Below are 25,647 nucleotides of genomic sequence, written 5' to 3' on the forward strand. Positions count from 1 at the left end.
TGGAACCCATAGGTATATACTCTGCCCAATGTCCATATGATAAAAATTAATTATTTAATTTACAAAACAAACATACAAAATTATGAAAATATTAAAATTGACACACATAAGAATTCAGGATAGCTTGGTGCTACTGGGTCTCAAATATCGAGCATGGAACCCATAGGTATATACTATGTCCAATTAAATATGATAAAAATTAATTATTTAATTTACAAAACAAACATACAAAATTACGAAAATAATAAAATTGACACATACAAGAACTCAGGATAGCTTGATCCTACTGGGCATCAAATATCGAGCTTGGAACCCATAGATATATACTCTGTCCAATTAAATATTGTATAATTATAAAAAAATAATTATTTAATTTACAGATCAAACATACAATTAATATTGTTTAATTTACAGTAGACGACATGGACGTGCCGCCTATGCATCCCGGACCTGTCTCCGATGAGCTATTAGTGTTACAGGGCGATCACAGCTCCGCATACGTATGGGAGAGAGAGTTACTGGCCCAGACTCTCCGCTCTAGGAGAGTGGACGACATGTGGGATTTTATGAAGGACAGAGATCTCCATCCCCGTGTAGTCCAGCGCCTGCAGGATACGGGCTTCTACAGGATTTTAGAGATCGGGCGGCTGCAGCTCGACTGGTCTTTGATCACGGCCCTGATAGAGCGGTGGCGACCGGAGACGCACACTTTCCACCTGCCTATTGGCGAGGCCACCATCACGCTGCAGGACATGGAGGTTTTATATGGGATGCCTGTTGATGGACTGCCCGTTGCACTGCCTCAGGCCATGAGAGAGATGACGCGTGGGCAGTATTTGGACATGCTACAACAGCTCACTGGTTTCAGGCCACAGGATGAGACTGCACACTCAGGGGCCAGTCGCATGAGTTTGACAGCTATTCGACAGCATTTGGAGATATTGCACCCCGACATCACCGGGGAGACAGATGATCTGCATATTCACCGGTATACGAGGTTGCTGCTGCTCCTTCTGTTTGGGGGCGTCTTGTTCCCGAACACTTCGGGGAACCTAGTCAGCTTGTGATTTCTTCATCATCTTCAGCTGCTAGATGATTTAACCTAGTACAGCTGGGGTGCTACTGTTCTCGCCTACTTGTACAGGCATCTATGGCGGGCGAGCATGGGCACCCAGCATGACGTATGTGGATTTTTGCCGCTTCTACAAGTGACAACATATTCGAATACTCTGTTCATTCCTTCCAATTCTATCTAGTCAAAAATTTTCTTAAATTTTACGCCAACTTTGTATGTTAGGTTTGGGCCTGGGAGCGGTTCCTGTAGTTGCATCCACCTCTACCACCATTACCTCCAGATGTACCACCTTCGTTTCTCCCTCTAGCTAGGAGGTGGGTTCTCCGGCGTGGATATATACGAGATTACGAGGCTCGGCATAATCTCCCTCTTTGCAGGGATGTGTTGGATATGTTGGAGGGCGCACGGGTAAATGTGTACCTAAACTTACTTGGTATAGCTTCACATGTGTTGCGCATACTCACGTTTTCTGTTGTTATTTGATAGTTCATCTGGACGCCATACATCGACGACTTGATAGGTGGCCTGCCCGATTATTGCTCGGCCGGCCGACTGATTTGGTGCACTTCCGTCCCGCTCATGTGCCTCGATATTGTGGAGCATCATGCCACGGAGTGGGTACTTCGCCAGTTTGGTCGTCCGCAGTATATACCGAGGGGGCCTACATGGGAGGCCACACATTATCAGTGGGATGATCGTTCCAGGGCGGACGACGCATATGTAGCATGGCTAGAGGCGCAGGTCCATACTTGGGATGACCGAGCTGACCTAATTCCCCCCCCCCCCCCACAGATCCAGACGGAGACTATTCAGCTCTATATGCCCTGGTACCACCGCGTTACCCGAATTTTTGTCGGGAATCCCATTCATCAAGCTGGCGGTCGGTACGTTCCATACGCCGGGCGGCACGAGGCCCTGGTATATTTTCTGTTATTATTAATTATATAATTGTAACTTAGTGTTCTGTAGTTTATATTTTATACGTTGTGCAGGCTATTGGCCTATATATAGTCTACCAGATGGGAGCGACCGCTTTGCATGATTACGGCCGGCAGGTTGCAGAGGTGGCTGCCCGGACACTGCAGCGAGCTCGAGAGGATCAGCGCTTGGGACACAACCCTGCTTATGTGGCGCTAGAGCAGTACCAGCGAGGTAGGGGTGTCACACGAGAGAGGGCTTCCCCACGAGGTAGGGCTGTCCCTCGAGGTGTGGGTGCCCCATGAGGCATGGCTGCCGCACAGGGTCGTGGTGGGAGGCGAGGAGGTGGTCCCCAGCAAGGGGGCATTGAGGCCCCTGTTGATGATGTTGATGCTGATCTGCCGGGTGACCTACATGAGCCGGACGAGTATCCCACCAGCATACCGTCATATAGTCTTGGGATGCAGCTCACTCCAGGGACTTCGCAAGTGACCCCGTCAGGTCCGTTATTGATCACGGGCATGGACCTTACCGGAGAGGATTGGGAAGCATACTTCCCAGGGTCATTGACCGCTGTTGAGGATCGGCCGATCAGAGATTTGGATAGTGGGCGCCGGCTGAGTTATGGCTCATTATCACAGGCGTATGTATGTTTTTATTAGTATTAAATTTAAATTTAATTTTTATTTTTTTATTTATTTTCCATAACTTTATTAATTTTCTTATTAAGGCTTCATCCCCGCCCGTCACAGAGGCCCATTTATGCGATGCTGACATGGCTGCGACGGATGATTATATTCAGGAGCCCGACGAGACCATGGTAAGACAATTTAAGTTGTTGTGACTTAATATATACTTTCCTATACTGAGCTGACTTATTCTTCTGTAGGTTTCTACTGGACCGACGGTCCCTTCTACCGATCCTGCCAATACCACTGATGATCATGCTGCAGCGCATCCTGCTATAAAGAGGCGTCGTGATGAGGATGATCCTGATAGCGTAGCCGGGCGGGATGGGATGCGCCTCAGGCCAGCGGCTGCATTGAAGCACACAGGCTGTGGGACACATTGATTTTTTTTTTGTATTTTATGTAAATATTATTTTATGTAAATAATAACAATAATTTTTTATGTTTACATAATATGCGCATTATGTTTTTATTTCCCCGTTCCTTATTTATTTTAATACTACAACACAAATACAAAATATAACAACTTAATATAATTTAAATTCAGTACAACTAATGAAAATACATGACACGGGAAATATAAAGATAAAGTAGTACAATCAACACATACATATCATTGTTTAGTCACTGTCGTCCATTATTCTCTGCTCCAACCACTTAAATTTATCTTCCATCTTATTTTTTTCTAATTCTGCCTCTTTCAGTTTCTCCTTCAACTCTGCAATTTCTCGTTTATATTCTTTTTCATATTCACACTGTTTTAAGGTCAAATCATGAAGATACTGCAAAGATCGTTTGTAGCATTCCTGGTTACAAGGTTCATCAATCCATACCTCAAAATTGCAAAAAGGTTCGTCGGGAACCCTATAAAACTTGTTCACACACATCCAGTAGCGGCGTCCAACTTCACCATCATCCCAACAGTCATTCATCAAATATTTTTTGCCGCACTGGCACCTTGGTACATAAAGGCGTTCAGACATTTGCTATTGGTTATTGTTAAGCGCAGAAAATAACTAGAATGCGCCCGTTATTTATAGGCAAGGCAATACACATAACGTAGTATTTAACCGCGCTATATATATTCACATAACGTAGTATTTAACCACGCTATGCTTTGCATGCTAAAGATGATTACGGATACAAAAAAACTTTTTCTCAGACGGACAGCTTTTCAGTTCGACAAGACAATACACATAATGTAGTATTTAACCGCGATATATATATTTACATAACGTAGTTTTTAACCGCGCTATGTGTATTCACATATTTATCAGAAATCTACCTTTAACTCAACTATTTTTGAACTATATTTATCAACTATATTTATCAAATATATTCATATATTTTTTCGTTTTTTAATCCAATACTTTGATTACATGAACGGGAGGGAGAAATGCATTAATTTACTCAACTGAAAAATATTAAATATCAATAAGATTTAACAACAATGGAAACATAATTTTATTTGATACATCTTGCAACATAAATAAAACAACTACTTATTACAACATAAACTCATTGATAGTTGGGCACATTAGAAGAACACCCACCACGAGCTTGATTACCACCGCCACCCAAACCAGCCGAAGGACATTTTCGACGGTCGTGTCCTGTTTGCGAGCATATACCATATTTGCATGCATAAACGGTATCGCTAACATCCATTTGGTTCCGTATACACATTCTCTTCTGCACCTATATTCGACGCAAATAGTCCTTGTTACACACCATTTTAAATGGTTCTGGCGGCCAATAATGCTCAGCACCCACTGGCTGCAACTGCCCACTATAAGTATTTAAGTAAGCAGCAACACTATATTATTTATCAATGTAGTTGGTTGGCCCTAAACCTGTATGTTGAAAGCACCTGATGACATGTGAGCACGGCATGTGGTAGATGGACCATTTCCCACAAGAGCATAACCTTCTAGATTCATTTATGGTATGTACATCATTCCCCCCGATTTTGATGGATAGCGGTGCGAACTTCAAAAATATTTCTGTCGTGATCATACTGCAAAAATGAATGCCAATGTGCTCGTCGCCTGCATTTCTCAAATCTCTTCATCGGCAGTGGCATAAATTCAACACCCCTTTCCATCAATGGCGTTGCAGCTGCAGCCCTTTCAACAAACCTCTCCACCATCTGCTTGAACGACATCCGCACCATGGCAGTGACAGGCAATCCTCTTGCCGACTTCAATAACCCGTTGAAAGATTCTGACACGTTTGTAGTCAGAATTCCCCATCTTCTTCCACCATCCGCATGCAAAGTCCACTTGTGAAGCTCATGTCGCATCAACCAATGATAGGCTCTCTCGTCTTCCTGCCTGATAGATTCCATATGCCTCCGAAATTTATGCTCTTGGTGGTCTATTGCTGCCATCCACATCAAATCATGCAGATCCTTATTGGGATATGCCTTCTGGAAATTGGCCTTAAAGTGCCTCACACAGTAACAGTGGTAGGCATAAGGTTCTTGCCATGCACGCAAGTTCTCTATAGAACTTAAGATACCATCATGCCGATCAGATATTAGACAAATGCCGGAACGCTGTTTGACAACGTGCTCTTTCAAATAGTTCAAAAACAGCGTCCACGTCTCTTGGCTTTCATTGGCACAAATAGCAAAAGCTAGAGGAAATATTTGTCTATTAGCATTTACTACAACGGCTATCAACAGCTTGATATCATACTTTCCATAGACATGAGTGCCGTCTATGGATATTACCGGCCGGCAATGCGGAAAACCATTAATTGGTGGTTTAAATGCCCAGAACACGTAATTGAATATATATTCTGGTTTTTCCGGACTCCGCTCAAGCTTCCATTCAACAACCGTCCCGGGGTTAAAGTATTGCAGTGCGGCCATGTACTTGGGTAGAGCTACAAATGACTTATCCCAGTTACCATAAACAATTTCAAACGCACATTTGCGCCCGAGAAATGCCTTTCTTTTGGTAATGGTATGGCCATATTCCTGGTGGACTGATGTAATGCACTCTTTGATTTTATACCTTATGGACGCTTCAAGGTGTGGAATAAGGACAAGAGAAATCAAGTCAATATCCAAGTTGTAGTGATTCCCATTGAATGTGTCCATTTCATATCTGTGGGTGGGAATATATTTACCCACTTTCCACAGACCTGTGTTCTTCTTGCTCGCACGCAGCATCCAATGACAACCCGTAAACCATCTACGACAAACAACCTTGTATACATCTGGACTTGACTCCCATACCGTTATCTCACGATACTCTTTTACGCTATACATTTTTGCTGCCCTGCTTAGGCACACTTTATCAGGAAAAAATATGCCCTTTGCTAGCACCGTTGGTCTAGAATCATCCCACATTGCTGTTCGAATTTCATCAAAATCCCTTGTGAGAGTATCCACATCCGGCATACTTGGCAAGTTATCAAGGTAGGGAATCTTCCTTGAATGAAACGGTCCTTGGGACTCGTACACTCTTGGTCTAACGGGGGGTGGAGCATATTCCCTCGTCAAATCAGGTCCTTCATTCTCTTTCTCCTCGTCACCATCCTCATGAGGGAAGGGTGTGTCGTCTCCGGAATCATCGGCATTGTTGTCATAATCACTATTCTCTTCCTCACTCTGTGCATCTGCCAGATCCCGATTTAATATATCGTCTTCGGGCAATTGAGTGAGGACAGGTGGTTCAACTTGCTCGTTTTCACTGCACAAACAACAAAATAATAAGCTACTAAAATTAATAAATACTTTCCATATAGCTGTATCACTTCACTTACAAGTCTTAACGTGTTGACATTCCTTGATGGACATTATCATGTTGGTGATGACTCCCGGATGGACCACCATGATCCAACACACCAGAACTACACATATTCCAACTGGGCGTGGGTTCATAACTTGTAAAAGTCATATCTGGCCGGTACCCCATGTGGAATATATGAGTGTTAATACAAATTCAATACAACAAAAATATACATCGTAACACTAAGGAAAATTGAAGTTTACCACTCGTCTTGTAGATTATGTAAAGTAGGAGAGAAATTATTTTTTCGCTCCTCATTCGCCCGTGGTGATAAGTTTAAATCAGGGCAAACTCTTTCATCCGGAACCTGTCCGGCAAAAACTGCTCCAGAATAACCACCCGATGACTGAGGGTTATCCATACTATGCGCAACCTCATTATTGCGAACGTCTTAGACCTTGACGTACATTTGCAACATTTTTATCACAAGAAATTCCCGGTATTCATCCGGAGTCCTCAAAAAATCCCTCAAAGTTTCATCATCGTCGATGTTAAATTCAGCGTAACAAGCAACTCCTTGCGGAGTGACGGAATACAGATATCTTCCGGTTACTTTAAGGTTCACCGAACGTTTCCTCACACTCATTTTATTACATAACAACGATTCCAATCTATCGTACTCCATTGTAAGTGGCAACTTAACATGACACTGTGGAGATAAACTATAGCTAACAGAGTTATTCGCCACCACAACCTCACCCCCCAAATATAATGAAACCCTTACTTTTCGCTTTTTAGACATTATGAAAAAATGCTTGAGAATTTAACAAGAAGAAAAATTTGAACGAGAGTTAGGAATATTTTTGAATGGATTTTTGTAAAATCCTAACGCCTTTAAATAAGGCAATGCCTGAATTCTTTTAGGTATAGCGCTCTTTTAAAGAGCGCTATACCCATTTGAATTATTGTTATGTCAGTTAAACGCAAGAGACTTATTGGTGGCCCCACAAAATAGGTATAACGCGGTTATATACCGCGCTATGTATATAGCGCGGTTTACAGTGGCGTTATATATATATATAGCGCACTTTTAAAGAACGGTATACTTTAACGGCCAAAACTCCGTTAAAGTATAGCGCTCTTTAAAAGAGCGCTATATATAAAAATGTACTCTTTTTTTAAAACACACATTTTCATTATACTTGTCCAAAAGAACCACAAATGGGTTCTGGACTCCTCTATCTTAGCTAAGAAAAATAAAAACTCAATAAATTATTTCCTATAACAAAAAAATCACTTTAACTTTTGACTAAATATCACATGAAGAAAGTCCCTAGCAAGAAACAACGAAACATGGTGATGTACATAATTTATTCAAGGATACGGCAAAAGTTTAGTATTTTTTTTGTTATAAAAAATTATCTAGTGACTTTTTTGTGATATTTAGATAAAGTTGAGTGCCTTTTTTGGTATATAAAAAATAATTTAATGTAATAAAGTAAAATTGAATAATCATTCCTGAAGTAACCCAATTAATTAACGAAATATGAATTATGACTTTTTTTAAAATTCACTCGGTTTTTAATTTTTGAGCATTATATTGAAAAAAATTACTACTTTTTTATTTATCTAGTAGAATGATTTTGTTTTTAAAAAAAATTAATGTTTTGTCTTGAAGCAAACTTATAACCATTCAAGGTATTATACATGAGCCACATATCAGATAACTCTGCTCACCAAACACTGCTCATCTCACATTGTCATAAGCAGAACATATTTTCTAAATGGTCAATTTTTTTAAAGAACTCTTGGATATATTTTCAGATTTGAGCAACAAGCAATGCCCATCTAATGTCTTCAGATCACCAAGAGTTCGTCGGTCCCCTTCAAAACAAGAGGCAAAAACATATTAACAAATGGATCACAAACCATAATTCAGCATTTATAGTACATCAACTCCCATCCTCCCCACCTCCAATCCCATTGTAGGATCTAAAGATCAAATACAAATAAATGAAACGACACTACTTTCCAGAGACACACAGATTTTGATACATACAGTGTAGAAAGTGTTTTTAAGGAATGTACAAATATTGCATGTAGGGTGTTTCTAAAGGGAAAAGGATAAAGAATTCCCCTCTACTATATAGAATATCTTAATTATATCCTATGTTATACTTTGGAGCCATTCATATCCTCGTCGTTAGCAAATCGTCTCGCATTTGCCCTTGACTGTTAACAACTCCAACCTGAAGTATAACATAAGGTAAATTTGAAGCGTGAAAGTCACCGTCTATGTTGGAGCTCTATTAGAAGCAAGGGCAAATATGAAACATTATGCTAATGACAAGGGTTATGAATGGCTTTCACCGAAGGTAAAATTAAGATATTATAATATAGTAAAGGGGTAAATTTGGACCTTTTCCCGTTTCTAAAAGCGTCAGCAGCTGGGATTATCTGGTGGTAATGAATGGTGTCGAGCCATTCTCTTAACTGTCATTGCCATGAACTTGCCCTGGTGCTCGGCCAGCGCCAACTCTTGTTCACTAGGTTCCCTGCTACCATCTCCTGAGAAAGTTCCAGCTCCATATGGAGAACCTCCTCTTATTGAATCCATTCTAAACATCCCTGTCCAAATGTGTATCCTATTGGAACATAGACCATACCATGGTGAGCTAATTGAGTGATTGCTGTCCAGCTGCAATAAGCAAAAAGAAAGATTTCAACATGTCCACTGGATTTAGCAGATTGTTGTCTACCAAGCTCTGTCCCTCAATCGCTTGCATGATTAATATTGGAAGAAGAATTTAAAAGAATCATCAGAAAGAAGAAAAGATAACAGAAGATAAGGAAATAGAGATTGCATAAGAGTACAGCTATAGTCCTTCATAGACTATGTCAATTTGTGGAGAAAATGTCATGTTTAAGGATTCTACGACAACATATACGAGCAAGACATTTTTATAAAATAACTAATCCGCATCCAATTCAGCCGTAGATCCTGCAACCATCCTTATACTCTAAATTCAGGAAACCACTCAACCAGAAGTCATCGCCATCAACCTACTACTATTGGCATCTTCAGTCCATCTTCTCAAGTCCTTACCTATCTACAACGCACAGAATTGGGAGAGGGAAGAAGGGAAAAGAAAAAAAAATCAATCAATCAGCCACACCTCAATCTCAACTGTACAAGTCCTTTTTAAACATGAAGCTTTATTTGTGCCCATTCCACTCAACAAGGAAAAAGGTTAAAAGACTAGAAAAAGAATAAAAGGAGAGAACCAACATCTAATTTCCCTCTCTGAGTTTAAGCTCATATATCCACTTGCATCATGACTTCCCAAGGTTGCAAATTATGAAATGATAATTATGCTTCAATAAACATACCCTCCGTTTCAGATTAGACGAGGTACTTTCCTTTTTAGTCTGTTCCAAAATAAATGACACATTTCTAAATTTGAAAATAACTCAACTTTAAACTCTTCATTTTACCCATTTTACCCTTAATGAGAAGCTTTTATAACCATACAAATGTCATTGCCCCACAAAGCTTTTAAGACCACAAGTTTCAAAAGTCTTTCTTCTTTTTTCTTAAACTCCGTGCCGAGTCAAACTACCTAGTCTAAATTGAAACGGAGGGAGTACTATATTTAATAGGAACCACACAAGGGCTATTTTTCTAGGAGAACAATAACGTTCAAGATTGAAGTAATTTTGATATATACGACAGTAGACATGTGTTACTGTGGTCTTATGTAAGCATGCATATCAACATCAAAATTATGTACTGTCATCATCTGTAAACAATAAAATAGCCAAGAGACCTATTAGCCCAAGAGAGGTACTACAATTATAGCAAATATATTAGATTAATACCTCCAAGATGATTTCTACCCTAATATGGTCGGTGACAGCTACAGCGACAGATCTCTGTCACAGTAATGGATAGTTACCACAGTAGTCAACCGGTTAGCTAACTAAAATGTATACTGATAATTGGTATGTGATCTTGATGCCTTAATAGGTCTGTTGGTAGATGAATAACTAAATATCTCAAGTATTTCAGCCATTTGTTGGAAGATTAGTTAGAAACTATATTTTTGAGGTCTCTAGAGCCTCCTTCTTCAATGATTCCGTGCAAGCCAATATTGAGATCATGGGGTTCTCTTATCTTTATCACTACCAGTTAAACGGAGCACCAGTTGAAGACAATACTTTGGATGCTCTGGGAAGCTACTATACATGCATATTTTGCAATGAGTTTAAAGACTAGTCATTAGTATGCACTCTCATCAATTATGTTATGTACTTAGATTCTGCTTGTGTTCTCCATTTCTTTTGTCTCTTCATCGGCAACAAGGTGGAACAATTATCTGAAGGGTCTCAGTTGATACGGATTGGTGCCACCTTTTGTTGTCTCAAACCAGAAATTATTAATATTACTCTATTCTTTTTTTGTTTTACATATATGTAATATACACCTTTGACATTGTCCAAATGCATTAAATCCAACTGAAAGTTACAATTAGCTCACACAGTAATCAGACATCATCGACATAAAAGAAATGAGTAATAGTATAAACACAAGTAAATGAATGACAGAAGATTAGACTTACGCAGTGGTCTCTTGCCCACCTCCTTGTGTACCAGTACTCACAAAGAAACCTGCAGGCACTCCAGCAAGTTTCTGTGCTCTCCACAATGGTCCAGTGGAGTCGAAAAATGCCTTCATTTGAGCTGCCATACATCCATATCTTGTAGGAAATCCAAACAAGAATCCATCAGCCTCAACTAGCTCATCCACAGATATCACTGGAATCTCATCATCTTTTTGTGGGACTTTCATTTTTTCCAAAACATCTGTTGTCAATGTTTCAGGAACCCTATAAAGAACCCCTTCAACACCTTCAATTCCATCAACCCCTTTTTTCATTCTCTTTGCCAAGCTTTCAATATGTCCATACATTGAATAAAACACAATAAATATTCTCAATTTCTTGGACCCCTCTATTTCTGAGCCTGTTACATCAGTTTCTTCAGTTTGACTTACTGGTCTCTCTGCTGATTCATTTATAGGAAACTTCTTCTTGCTTGGCATACAGCCTCCTCCTTTACCCATAATTAAGAAAATCAAAATTTGTCACAACCTTTTATCTAATTATGACTTGTGAATCATCTGAGGTAGCAAAAAGTTATTACTAGCTTTTTCTCCAAGTAGGTTGTAAGCAATTCTTGATTAGAGGATTTGATAGGGATCTTTAGCTATTTGAGATTATGTTTTGGGTTAAGTATATCACAAGCAAAGTTGACCAGAAGTCCTGAGCCTTATTGGAGCTTTCTTAGATATCTGAATATATCTGCTAAGAGAAAAAGATATCTGAATTTAGAATTTTCTGCTAGAAGCTTCGATGGCAAGTGCTGACTTTTTTTTTTTTTTTTTTTTTTAAGGCAATTGCTGACTTGCTGTCAATCTCATAGTGGATTCAAATTATTTTTGGCAGAGTTTGATTAGTTATGCTGTAATTAATTATTTTTATGCTAAGATTAGTTATTATTACTATTTCATCATGTGACAGTTAAAAATTATTACGCTACTATTTTTAATCCTGAGATAACTTATCCCAAAATTAATAACCAAATAAGGGATAAAGTGATACTAAATTTTTATCCCATAATTATTTTTGTTTATCTATTATATCAAATGATCCCTTAAAGTGTTAGATATTTAAGACTACAATCTCTCAAACTTAGAACTAAATTATGGATTCGTGAGAGCTTCAGGACTAAAGTGCAGGATGTCAGTATTTTTCAAGGCTCCATCCATCTCTAATTAACTGAATATTCTTTTAATTTTTGAAATGTAATGGATCAATCAATATATATCAATTAATTATGTATCACTATCCAAATTAGACTTTAGTTATATATGAATATTTTTTATCCATTTAAAAGATTCAGTGTAGTCACATTATTTTAAGTTGGCCGTTAACTCACTGCAATCCTCTTCCCTTAATTGGTCTGAGACCAACTGTGCTATGGTTATCAGTTAATTGCATATAACTGAGTCAAATATAGTAGAATTCTTATACGCAAAATGGCATCATAAAGGGTCGAAAACGAGAACCGTTTCCTATTATTAGCCTACGACCAAGTTGTCAGTTGCCAGCTTAAGTGGTTTCAATAATAAGATCAGCAATTATGCTGAATAGAATGTCACAGATTTTGTTTTGATACGCTTATTAAAAGACAGCTAACGTTTTTGGAGTATGATGAACTTGTAAGACATGTTCTATCAAGTTGTTAGTCCTTTCTTTAATTAAGTTTAGCTGGCCATATATCTTTCCTCTTATAATTGGTAACACTTACATATATAGCTGTACATTATATTGGCATAGACGCTGTAGTTGAATGATCTTTTACTAATATTCAAATATTTAACAAAATTTAAAAAAATAGAGCTAATTTAAAACTTTCTAGTTCTTTTATATCACGTATGGTTTAACAAAGGAAGGATGAAGATAAAGGAGAATAATTTATTTATTTATTCATTCGCATAAAGGATTCATAGTTTACTTTCTTAATTGTTTGGTACAAGTGCAAAAGAAGTAAAAGAAGCATGCTTTTTCCTCTTTATCTAATTTAAAAGTGATATAAAGAATTTAAGTGAATATATATAGGAATTTCTGTTATACTTTTCTTGTCTTTAGCTTCCCAAAGGAAAATAACCCTTTAATTAGGTATCATCCTTTTTTTTTCACCTCAACAAAAGATAGTTTCAATTCATGTATCTTTATGGTCTTTAATAAAAATTTATTTTAAGCAAATTCTGATTTTAGTTATATCTCTTAATTTTAAGGTCTTAATTTTTGTGATTAGATTAATTCTTTATTATTTAATAGCAATCAAAATTTGTTCACAAAGAATAGCTTTTGAGTACGTTCTTGATATTTCACTTGTCTATTCGAAGATAATTTATTCATATTCTCACAAAAATTCTTTCTAATTTTTTTTTAGAAATTTTACCAACAAAATATTTTTAAAAAAGCAGTTGAAACACTAATAACACTATTTGTGTCAAAATGGTACTTGAGAAAGTGAAACAAATATTAGCATCTGTTAGTTTAAGATAATTCTATATCCTTGTTCTTAAAATTTTCAAACACTTACAAAAATATTCTCAAACGGTAATGTATAAAACAAATGTTATTATGTATTTTTGGTACTCATGTTAGTTTTGAAATACTGAGTACCTAGTTTCTTGCTCCTTGTTCTAATGTTCTTTTTGGTGCTTCATTTTCTTCTCATTTTTCATGTCTTCCTTTCCCTTTTTTCTTTATTTCCTTCCTTCTAACTTTTTCTTACCCATCACTTATTCAACAAAAATCGTTACTCTAAATATAGGCAAAATCCCTTTTCCTCCTGGAATTGGACCAGCATCTTAAAAAAAATTCCTTATCTCATAAAATTCATCTATACCAATCACATTTTTTACCTTCTTCCATAGAAGATATATAAAAGAAACAAAAGAAGAGAAAAAAGAGTAGAATATTAAACTATAGAGAGGAAAGTATAATACTCCACTTCGAGACGATCAACTTCACCAAAATCACTGAAGGTTCCTGCACAATGAGATCATTGCAAAAAAAAGAATCTTTCAAAGATTAAGTGATGGTATGAATGTAAAATATTTCTTACCTCTAGAACATCAAGTTAAAACCCCAAATTTGAAGCGAAAATTTAAAAATTATTTTTTAAAGAACATCAACAAATAAACTACACAGAGAGTTGATAGATTTAAAGAAAATAAAGAAATAAAGGCAACATTATCACACTCAACATGAAATTTTTTTATTCAACAGAATAACATTAAAATAAGAAAAAAAATCCATTTTTAGGGAATATAGTGCCTTCCAATGAAACCATACTACACTTCAATATCCAATATTAACAGAAACTTAGTAGGCGTTTGGACATAAGAATTGTAAAATTCGAAATAATGGTGAAAAAAAATTTCAAGTGAAAATAGTATTTGAAATTTAGAGTTGTGTTTGAACATAAATTTCAGTTTGGATTGTTTTTGAAGTTTTGTGAGTGATTTGAGTGAAAATTTTAAAAAACAGTTTTTTGCAGTTTTTCAAATTTTCGAAAATTTTCAAAATACATCTTCAAGTGAAAATTAAAAATTTTATGAACAAACGCTGATTTCAAAAAAAGTGAACCATGAAATTTTATGTCCAAACGGGCTCTTAATCAATGCAAGTTTAAGTGACGCTATATTATATAAGTAGAAATAGATGAGACTAACAAAGGGTTAATGATTAGAAAAACCAGTGTTATCGCAGGGATCTTTGAAACATCAAAATTCTTCTTGTGGGTAGTGATTGATAACTTGGCATGAGGGGTTCTTTATAGTCTTGGTAAGAACACTATTCATTTTTTCGAGAGAATTGAATAAATTGATTGCTTCCTTAATCCTCAGGTACGTTACATGCGGTTGGAAGTACTCCTTCCATTCACTTTTACTAGTCACGTTTTGATTTTTTACGCCCTTAAAAAAATAAGAAATAAAGTGCATAATTTATCATGATACTCATATTAATTGATGCATATTTTATTAGATTTGAGAAAATGATTTGAAATGATTTTACACGTGAGAAATCTGTCTTACACATAAGAGATCTAAAAAACTCATTTTCTTAATTTTAAAATTATAAAGGGACATGATGTACACATAACACCAAATTATACTAGGATACACAAGTTTATAATGATCAATTTACTAGAAACTGAAAGAGTAACCACTTCATCTTTTTCAAACTTAAATAAGCTAGTCTCTCAGGTGTTTCTTCCCAGTATAATTCATGTTGCAGTGATAATAAGCTTCAAAATACAAGAATAAGAAAAAGCTTTGCAAATTGCTCCTAAATTTCTACACCAGAAGAAACAAGAACGTCTCTTTTTTCAGTATCAAATAAGAAAGTGGCTGAGAAATAACAAACAATTACATTTCTGGGACTCAAGACACAGATGTAGCGATGTGATCTTCCTGCAGGATGAAAATGTGAACTGGATAGCAGAACTTGTAACACCAGAATCTGAACTCAGAGAATGGCAAAAATCACCAACGGCAAACCAAATGAAATCTCAGCCAACAAGCACGATTCATCGTCAAATGGGAGGGCCAGCAACTGCACCATTCAACACGCACACAGACGGCAATACGTTGTAATGGTATTCTGACAAAGAAGTTAGTATTCACAATGGATGTCCATATAGAGAATAACGAAGACCTTATCCTTCCTTCAAAGACCTGCTTCTAGATTTTTTGGATTCCCAAGGTGGAAGGCAGCCTTTATAGTGAGAGTGCAAGAACAGCGATGACATTGATACTTCTCTCTCACCTTGACGCATTGAGATTGATGACAAACAGTTGAAAGAGCTTCTAAGTTTCCTCTTCTCACTGTCATAGTTTTGCACATTTGTATCATGTCGTACCGTGGAAGTTTTGAGGGCTTCTGGAAGAATGCAGTTGCATAATGAACCTATAGGAATACCCAAAAAAAAATTTTTTTTTTTTTTTTAGAAGACAAGAAATATATAGTTTTATTAAGTGTTAGATTATTGGGAAGAAAAAAGAACTAGAAACACAGTGAAGATATTAAATTACAGACCTACTCTTGCTAGCCGGTTCACCCATTTAGGCATCCGCTTCCCAGTCAACCTGTAACAGATATCATCCGAGAAATGATTACAGTTCTTGGCAATTAAATGATATGAGTCACCATTGTAGTTTACTGATTGGCGCTCAATGAATTCTCTAAGCTGGATAGGATCCAAATATGTTGTTCCCATGAACACCGACTTTCTAAATTTAAAGCCAGGGCACTGACGAGGTTCAAGCTCAAATACACCACTTGTTGGATAGTCATGTGCTCCGAAAGCATATTCAACACCATGAACTGCAAATATGATAAAAGCATTTGAAAAAATATAATATTTCATTTATACAGAGCATTTGAGAAAATATTTGTACCAGAAAATACTGTTGCCTCATCATCTCAAGGAAAAAACAAATCAAATTTGAACTTCTTAGATAACTAATACTCAAAATTTTCATTGTAGTGCTATACAACATATGTCTAGATGCATTCTCCCTATGTATGTCTTCTATTATTTTTTCAATAAGTAAATTGATTCTTCCTATGTCAGTTTTTAAGCATGATATGCATGCCAAAGACCAAGGTCAAACCAACGTTCTAGCGAATTTTTGAAAACTGAAGCACCTCAAAATCAAATGACTAATGAATTTAAAGCGGTGCACTGAACTTTTTCAGCCTTCCATAAATTATGGATCCAACACCATGTTTACCCCTTTGTTGAGAGGAGTATGTTTCAGCTTTGACTCTATGACATGCAATAACTTAATTCTATTGTAATATCATCACTATAATTGTCATGCCATTATTTCATCAGTGTTTATCTTAATTGTCAGTGTGTGTAATCAATGTGATACACACATGCTACGCACGTGCGCGCACACAAGAGAGAGTTGCAGTGAGCTACCACTTCTGTTGTTTTTACTCGTCATTATCACTAATACTTTTGTTGTTGCTCTAAATTTTAATAACCATTTAAGATTCTGAGTTTGCCAGGGATGGCTCTAGCACAGTTTTTAGGCCAACGAGAAATTAACATAGAATAGATGCTCCAAACAAGAACAGATAAATGTCCTAGAAGCAAGACCAGAATAAGGTTTTGATTTCAAAAACATACATATAAGAAATTAAGCGTGAACTCACCTTCCACCCCTGTATGGAAGACACCTATGCCTGCCCAGTAGAAATAGCCATTAACGGGTGTCAAGTCGTATACATTAAGGTAAACAGGTGTGTTGCCTGGACTACAGCAAGCTGACTTCACTTTAGGGAACATGCAAAAACGTGTTGCAGATTCACCTTGTAAATGAAGAGGCACCACAGAACACAAGCCATTCTTCAACTTTGATTTCATGCTCAAGGCAAAACTAGGAATGCTTCAATACCTAGTTTCTACCTGCAACAAGGAAAATCAAGTGTCAACTACTCCAAGTTCAGCCAACATAGGATGCACAAACCCACATAATTGACAAACAAATAAGTCCATATCTTATATCTTCTTTTTTTGGAGCAAAAATATGCCTGCATTCATGATTCTTGGGAAGATAAAAGTGGTGAACCAGGTTCAACTTCTGAATTAGACGTAGAAAAAGTAGATTAGCAAGTTCACCGAAAAAATTGTTGAAGGTTCCAAAGGATGAATTTGGGGGATGGTTACGGAACTTATGGAACTAGAAACAAGTTTGCTGTGCCAAAAGACTTCCTAATTGATTAGTGTATTCCTTACAAACTTCTGATGATGGGTCCTTGTTATTCATGCTCTTTGACAACATAAGCGAAGTGATATTTGAAAATGTTCTCTACAGCATTTTCAAAAGATGTAGTAACTGAGTCTCAAGTTGGTTAAAGGCTAGGCTAGCTGCATTTTGCTCAGTTTGAGGTGTCCAATTCACATAGTAAAATGACATATTAGGAACTTAAATCCTATGAAAAGTTAAATTCTAAACATATTACCTTTAAAGATGAGATATCATAAGAGATAATGGGCAAGAAGCTCAACAAACAAGGAATAGGGTTGAAATCAGTGACCTTCAAAGAGAGAGCAAGTTCTACTAAGAAAAATAGACACTACAATGAATAATAAGTCTATTTTAAGATCTAAAGATTCAACCTCTGCAATTTCCAAGGATAAAAAAAATTCTGAGGCAGAGCAATAATAAGTATACTTAATTATCAAATAGGTCAGACCAATCTATGCACTTCATTTCTCTAGCTTTAATTTTATCAAGGAAAACTGTAGCTGGATTAACTGATCAAGACAAACAAAAGAAATAAATGACAGAAAACGAAAAGCTCAAACAATTTATCAAAGCCTATCTAGTTATAGGCCTTTAAACCTTCACCAAAACTAGGCATGATACTTCTCTTCCGAGCATTGTTTCTGCAGTTAATGGACATCGAAAGATCAACATCTTGGCCTCTTTCTTTTCAGACTTTAAATGGTTTCATTCTGTCCTTAATCAGAAATGAGATTACTAAGCCTATGTCTTGGTAATTAGAGTCCCGATACCTATACTGGTGGGAGGTAGCATGTACTAGGTGGAATAGTCGAGTTGTGCCAACCTGGCCGGACACCACCAGTCATAAAAAGAATCAGAAAGGAGATTACTAAACCATAAGCAAAGAAGTATTTCAAATTTAACACCAATTTAATTTTTTTTTTTAAAAAGAAGAGCTTGGTGACAGAGAGAATTCATTGGAAAGTTGGGGGGGGGGGGGGGGTCATGATTTTCAGCATAATGGAGTTACTCATTGTCATTTTTTGTTAAAGAACCAAACTTGGATCTGAACAGAAAACTTAACTATACTGAGCTGATGAATCTCTGATGCAAGTAGATCAGATTTGCAAAAGAAAACCCAAAACAACACTTTTCCAGAAATAGGAGCTCACCTTATACATTAATGCAATAAATAAGATACCAAAAAATTCAAGAATCCCATAAAAAAGATAGACCCAAATACCTTTTTTTTGGAAATGACACTCATTAGAGCAAGAAAAGAATGCCTCTACGCAAATATTCCAGAAGGGTGGCCATATTCAGGGCAAAAAGTGGAGAATTTGAGCTTGAAATATGCACATTGTTCTACAGTAGCCGGTAATGACTGATTGACAATACTAAAGCTGCGGGAATCAGAGAGGTAAAAGAATCTAAAGGACTGTTGTGGTCTTGTTCAAAACCCTTCAGTGGAAAAGGAAAAGGAAAGAGAAAGGTTGATTTATAAAGGATCCAAAGTTTAATTCTTTTTCATTTTTCATCATACAGTGACCTGCCATTTTACAGGTCCAAGAAGTGAGACAAGATAAATTCTTTTCATGATCATTTTTTGTACCTTTTGACAAAAAGTTGGGAACTCCATTATGACTAAGACATCAATTTGCTTAACACAAAAGATTGCTGACATTTAGAATATTATTACTCTATGTCGATTTTTTGATTTTTTGTAATCGATAATATTTGACTTTTTGGTATATATTCTTTTTTTCAATGTTACTTCACTCACTTCCCGTGCCTACCAATTCTATATACTTTTGAAAATAGAGAGGTAATCGCAGCAGGAGAAGCACCCCTAAACCCCTGAGATCACTCGACCTCGACCGGTCAATAAGTATGAATTGCGCAAGAAGTTCTTTCGGTTAAAACGCCGTGCGACTCGGAGGGCATAAGACTTCTTGGTCAAGCCAAAAAAATTGCCAACCGGATCCTACCCCATCATGTCTGGCCCTTTATCTTACCTTAAGAAGAAAGAGGAGGTATGAAGCGTGGGACAGAATGCGCGTCAAAGAGCGCATAACTATTTGTTATATTTTCAATGAACAAATTAAGGTTAATGTGACCATTTTTATTCTTAATTAATACTAAAATATAAATTTTTAATATGTACAAAAATAACCAAAAAATTAATTAAAGTGGACCGAAGGGAATATTATCTTAAAGTTTTTAATACAATTCCTTTTTAGTGACCACCGATTATTATCATAATTACAAAGCAGGAAATTTAGGGGTTGTTTGTTAATGAAGGTTGTAGTATATGTATCCTACTGACCTACTCCGTTTAGTGCATTGTATTGATAATATGATTGTAACTTTGTAAGTTACATGACGATAGTTTAAAGATTTATTTTTTACGCTATCGGTGTTATTTTTAAGGGAAAATGGTCAAATATACCTTTCTATTTTGATATATTGTTCATATTTACCGTCCGTTATACTATGGGGACATATTTACCCTTACCGTTAATAAAACTTTTTAAAAATACCCTTCATCCAACATAAATCCACTAGTTTAATAAAATAATCATTTTAAAAAATTATTAACCCATAACTCGTTAAACCCATCACATAAAAATACGGAACCTAGATTTCTGAGATGTCTTAATATATTTTATTCATTATAGAGAGACCGAGAATGGTGATGGCAGTAGGATTAGTAAGAACTCATATTTTTGGTTCTTAGTTGTTCATGGTGGCATTGGGATGTCACGTTGTCACTTTTGGTTGTATTTTTTTGTGGTTATAATATAACATCCCTTTGTCTACTGTAATGCACACTTATGTTGGTAACTACTGATATATACTTTAACAGTACTTGTGTTTGGTTAATACATGAAGTTAGTATACTTAGGTTGTTAAGTTACTTTCCAACTTGTTGTTGTACTTTCTTTCATTCTTGATGAGTTCCTTATACTATATCTGGATATTAAATTGAATCTCCTCTAATTATTTTCTAATTTTTATTCATTATAAGTTCAGTTGTTACTAAGAGTTATGAGTATCTTCTCATCCCATAGTTTGGAATCTAACTTTGATTTTTAAGGCGTGATTTAGCGATAATTACTCGTTGTCCAAATGCTTAAAGTGGAATAAAAAATCATGGTGCGTGAATACTCATCATCAAATGCTCACTGTTGGAGGAAGGAATACCTCGATAGCTGCCTTAAGAATTTAGAACTATCAACCTAATAAGATGCTATAAACATTCAAGTCATAGTGGAAAGAAAATCATAGTGAATACTCGGTACAGTTCGACATGGTGAAAAAAGAAGAAGAGAGAAGCTAGAAAAAAAAAAAATTGGAAAAGGTAGAATGTAATAAACGTAAAATAAGGATATTATAAGAATATGATTGTCAGTACTTTTATGTCTCTCACTTTTTGAGTTCAACAAGTGACTACGAAGAATATGACTAATCTGTAAGGAAGAAGTGCAATAAATAAAAGGAGTTTAACGTGTTATTAATGGGTATTTAAAAAATAGGTCTTTTTTTAATTTGTTGGCTTTCCGCTAGGTGGAGGGTATTTTTAAAAGGTTTGGTTAACAGCAAGGGTAGATATGGCCCGATGGTATAACGAAGGATAGATATAAACAATATATAAGGTGTTTGGTACGAAAGAAAATGTTTTCCATGGAAAATATATTTTTCTAGAAAATATTTTCATGGAAAATGAGTAGTTTTATCACTTATTTTTCCTTGTTTGGTTGGTGAGTAAAAACGTTTTTCGAAAAATATTTTTTAATGTTTGGTTAAAGAGTAGAAAATATTTTTTTATGCTACTCTCCTCACCTCCTCCCCCCTCCCCCCCCAAGTCCCTATGTTTCCTTGCTCCCTCCTCACCCCCCAAAAAAATAGCCAACGTTTTCAGGTTAGCAAAAATAACATTGAAATTTGCGCTCCATAACTAAAAAGAAAATACTTTTTTTTGGGTTGAAAAAGAAAGTACTCTTTCTACAACATGAAAATAAAGTACTAATTTTATTGAAATAAAAGAAAATACTTTTTTTTACATCATGAAAAGAAAATACTCATTTTGTTGAAATGAAAAATATATATTTTTACATCATGAAAAGAAAATACTTTTTTGTTAAGATGAAAGAAAATACATTTTCTACATCATGAAAAGAAAATACTCATTTTGTTTAAATGAAAAAAAAATCTATTTGTAACATGAAAAGAAAGTACTATTAATAATATTTTTATTTATGGTGGGGATGGGGTAGAGGGTGTGGGGAGGTGGGGTGGGGGTGTGAGGGTGGGTTGGTGGTGATGGGGAATAGGGTGAGGAAGTTTGAGAAAGAGTTTTGAAAAATGTTTTCCCCTCTCTTGATAGGAAAAATATTTTTCTCCAATTGGAGAAAAATGAGTTGATGAAGAAAATATTTTCCAAAATATTTAAACGAGCCAAACACGAAAAAATTGGCAACCATTTGTTTTCTTCCTATCAAACACACCCTTAGTGTAGAAAACTCTTATCCATTTTTTAAAGGCTATTAGTTACTGTTTGTATAAAGAATTATTTGTCGTTGCTTTTTAATGTGCATGATAGTTTAAATCTTTTTATCTGCGCATGCAACGTTATATTATGTAGTTCTAGTCTAGTAATATAGTATTTAGTTAGTGAGTATTTTTAGGGTACTGTACAAAGCCCTCAAATAACTTCAACGCCCTCAAATACAATGTGAAAGATCTAAATCCAGGGATAGGAATGTTTTGACCAAATTTCAAGTAAATATTGTATCGCATTACAATCCATATGCATGTAGTTTAGTAGTTAGTACGATAAACGAAATGTTGGACTGTGATTTAAGCATATTTATTCTCATCTCATAATTTTATTAGTATATTTATTAATTAAATGTTGTACAAACACTTACCTAGTCATGTCACGTCCCAAATTACCCCCTAGACGTGACTGACACCCAACTAACATCACCTGCCAGACGAACCATACTTTCATACCTTAACCATTAATTTACAATATTTGGTTAATTATGAGTATCCAAATAATTTGATAATTAATTATGAACAATTAGTATCTCAAAATATTAAACTTAAAACTCTACCCCAAATTTCTACACTAGACAATGGAGCATCTAAAAGAATTACAAAAGACATCATATGGATAAATGATAAAGACTCTTTTGGCAGCCTTCATGAACAATGCGGCGGCTCACCTCAATAATCGAATCAACTCTAGCGACGTCAGCTATTAGCTCCGTCTTCACCAATAGTATCTGCATAAACATGCAGGTAAGGAATGAGTTATATGTAAATATAACACAGTAAGATCCTCGACCCTCCACTCTGAATATCTCTGGAACAAGTGTTAGAAAATACAAATACACCACAACAAGAACGATATAATAAATACGATAATTATATAATAACGCAATACATATTTATCAACTGAGTTAATAAGAATTAACCAACAAGAGTACACATATCTTAACACAATATACACCAAGGACTTGTCATGACTGCAATGAAAGAAATTAAATAACGCCTTTACGAGTCCACAATGGCACCACAATGCCTCAAATGTGTAACAGAGCATACACAATGCTCACTGAAGCATACACAATGCCCCAAATATAAATATCAAGAAGCATACACAATGCTCGGGTGATGTAGAAAGGCATACACAATGCCCCAACATCATGGCGCACAACCGTATCAAACTCAACACCATGGCTCACAGCCGTATCAAACTATCAAACTCAATATCATGGCGCACAGCCGTATCAAACTCAACAACATGTCTCACAGCCGTATCAAACTATCAAACTCAAAGTCGTCATGGCGCACAGCCGTATCAAACTCAACAACATGGCTCACAACCGTATCAAACTATCAAACTCAATATCATGGCGCACAGCCGTATCAAACTCAACACCATGGCTCACAGCCGTATCAAAGTATCATGCTCAACATCATGGCTCACAGCTGTATCACGCCATCAAACAACTTATAAAATAATTTTTTATTTTTTATTTTTTTACTTTTCATAAAAATAATATATTTGCGGCTAGTCTAAGACCACCGATTCTGCCAAGCGCACGCTTGTCCCAACACATGGACCAGGCAGAGAAAAATACATTTTCAAAACGGATTTTAGAAAAGCAAGTATCAAAACTTAAAGTCTCACTTACCTCGCTAACGGGGGTTTTCCAACCTTGCGACTTTTAGAACACCAATCAAACGGCCTCCAATGACCTCAATCCATACGAAATATTAATTAACAATGTCAATTATGCTAGACAGGGTTATCTCATAATCCTTATACAGAACCTAGCTAATAATCGATACGCTAACGATTCAACCGATCCCTCAATCACTCACATATGTAAAACTCATTAAACTTAAAAGGTTTCTAACTGGACTTTTTATGTCTCATCAATACACATGTAGCTATAAGTGAGTTGAAAGATTCCAAGTCTAACTACATGCATACGCAATAGACTAATTTAACACCAAGTGTAGATCCCACGAAGTCTCTGTGCACAATATTTAATTCTAATATGCAATGTTATAGAGTCTTGTGAATAATAGTAAGTTTTTCATTATTACCCAATAATTACTCATTCACATGTCTCTTAAATTATAATAGCAGAAGCCGAAACTGTTTACCAGTAAAGGAAACGGTTTTCCATAGCATTGTACACCCAAACCTTATATTTAATTTAATTCCTCAATCACTACATTATCATTACCATCCCATAATTATATAGTTAGTATGTATATTACTTATGGCATAACCATTATTCCTATATCTTCTACTGCCATAGTTACTAATTGACCACAATCAATTGAAAAGGCATATACTAAAATTTTGTAATACCTGAGCAAAACCAAGAGTCCCTAGTTTGTTTTCTTTGCCTTCTTTTCTTAGCTTTTTCCTTTATCAAAATCAGACATCCTCTTCCGGCAATTATCCTCTATGTGTGCTTTAGTCTCTTAAAGAACTAAGACCTTATTTCTCTTATTTTATGCCCTAGGTCCTCAACATGTAGTCAGCAAGAAAGATATGGGCCTATCCCACTTCACCATTATTTATTATTAACAATTAATTTATTACCCATCAATATGCACCATTTATAAATTAGGCCCACTAGCCACTTATCTAATTCAAGAGACCTTTCACATATCCCTCAATATATAAACATTAATTCCAAAAAAAAAATACAACTATACATCTATACAACCATATGTAAAATGAACAATTATTATCTTCTCTAGTAGTATACACTAAAAAAAAAAAAAAACTTTTATTCAGACAATAACTCGGGTCCTTTTTAACAATTCGAACGCACTCCTGACTATTCACAACATTATTCGCATGAATTTCACTATCTCCAATAATTTCATATGATTAAATCGGGTGACGAGAAAATTATAGTTAAAAAAGAATCACGAAAATTTACGGGGTATTACAAGTCATTTGAGCGCTAAAGCTACGTATGAATCAAAAGATAAGTAAATTTTTTTCTTCACGAAAATATAACTAAGTTGTAAATAGGAAGAACATTTCACTGTTTCAGAGCTGTAGCAATTTTTAGTAAGGCCACTAGTTTGATAATATTAATTTTGGTGTCTCAATCAGATGCTCAAAATTAAAAAAAGAACAGAAAAAGAGACTAATACAAATAAAAATAGGACTTTTTGGTCTGTCAATGGAATTTTGCTCTTGTTTTGTCCTATTTTTGACTTTTCCTGTTGACCCTAATCCATAGGTACGGAATCCTGACCGGATTAATAAAGCTCAAGGCATGAAATCTTGGACTGGTCCTTTCG

General features: G+C 35.9%; 2 protein-coding genes and 1 pseudogene across 3 annotated transcripts; 1 reads left to right on the forward strand and 2 right to left on the reverse strand.

Annotated features, from left to right (window-relative positions):
- Positions 1 to 422: 422 nt before the first annotated feature.
- LOC138906927 (serine/threonine-protein phosphatase 7 long form homolog) lies at positions 423 to 2,298 on the forward strand. The gene is made up of 3 exons (XM_070196592.1): positions 423 to 988; positions 1,112 to 1,181; positions 2,068 to 2,298. The coding sequence occupies exons 1-3, from the start codon at positions 423 to 425 to the stop codon at positions 2,296 to 2,298; spliced, it is 867 nt and encodes a 288-aa protein (XP_070052693.1).
- A 6,041-nt stretch (positions 2,299 to 8,339) lies between these two features.
- LOC104118552 (probable NAD(P)H dehydrogenase (quinone) FQR1-like 2) lies at positions 8,340 to 11,789 on the reverse strand (annotated as a pseudogene).
- A 3,392-nt stretch (positions 11,790 to 15,181) lies between these two features.
- On the reverse strand, positions 15,182 to 19,326 carry LOC104118560 (deSI-like protein At4g17486). Of its 2 annotated transcripts, none has more exons than XM_009629833.4 (4): positions 19,043 to 19,326; positions 17,225 to 17,477; positions 16,097 to 16,384; positions 15,182 to 15,967 (listed from the first exon to the last, which is right to left on the reverse strand). In XM_009629833.4, the coding sequence occupies exons 2-4, from the start codon at positions 17,433 to 17,435 to the stop codon at positions 15,717 to 15,719; spliced, it is 750 nt and encodes a 249-aa protein (XP_009628128.1). In that variant the 5' UTR covers positions 17,436 to 17,477; positions 19,043 to 19,326; the 3' UTR covers positions 15,182 to 15,716. The 2 variants fall into 2 exon arrangements, with proteins under 2 accessions (XP_009628128.1, XP_070041625.1); XM_070185524.1 differs by having other exon boundaries at positions 16,101 to 16,384; positions 19,043 to 19,264.
- Between the last annotated feature and the right edge of the window lie 6,321 nt (positions 19,327 to 25,647).

The sequence above is a fragment of the Nicotiana tomentosiformis genome, chromosome 1, assembly GCF_000390325.3.
Source record: "Nicotiana tomentosiformis chromosome 1, ASM39032v3, whole genome shotgun sequence".
In the NCBI taxonomy this organism is placed as follows: Eukaryota; Viridiplantae; Streptophyta; class Magnoliopsida; order Solanales; family Solanaceae; genus Nicotiana; species Nicotiana tomentosiformis.

Bases quoted from the DNA above. Each gene is read 5' to 3' on its own strand.
- LOC138906927 (XM_070196592.1), top strand. From the start codon at position 423: ATGGACGTGCCGCCTATGCATCCCGGACCTGTCTCCGATGAGCTATTA. The intron at 989-1,111 runs GTATACGAGGTT...AACCTAGTACAG, and splicing joins GATGATCTGCATATTCACCG to CTGGGGTGCTACTGTTCTCG. The intron at 1,182-2,067 runs GTATGTGGATTT...TACGTTGTGCAG, and splicing joins GCATGGGCACCCAGCATGAC to GCTATTGGCCTATATATAGT.
- LOC104118560 (XM_009629833.4), bottom strand. From the start codon at position 17,435: ATGAAATCAAAGTTGAAGAATGGCTTGTGTTCTGTGGTGCCTCTTCAT. The intron at 16,385-17,224 runs GTGAGTTCACGC...TCATATTTGCAG, and splicing joins CTTCCATACAGGGGTGGAAG to TTCATGGTGTTGAATATGCT. The intron at 15,968-16,096 runs GTCTGTAATTTA...GTATTCCTATAG, and splicing joins GAACCGGCTAGCAAGAGTAG to GTTCATTATGCAACTGCATT.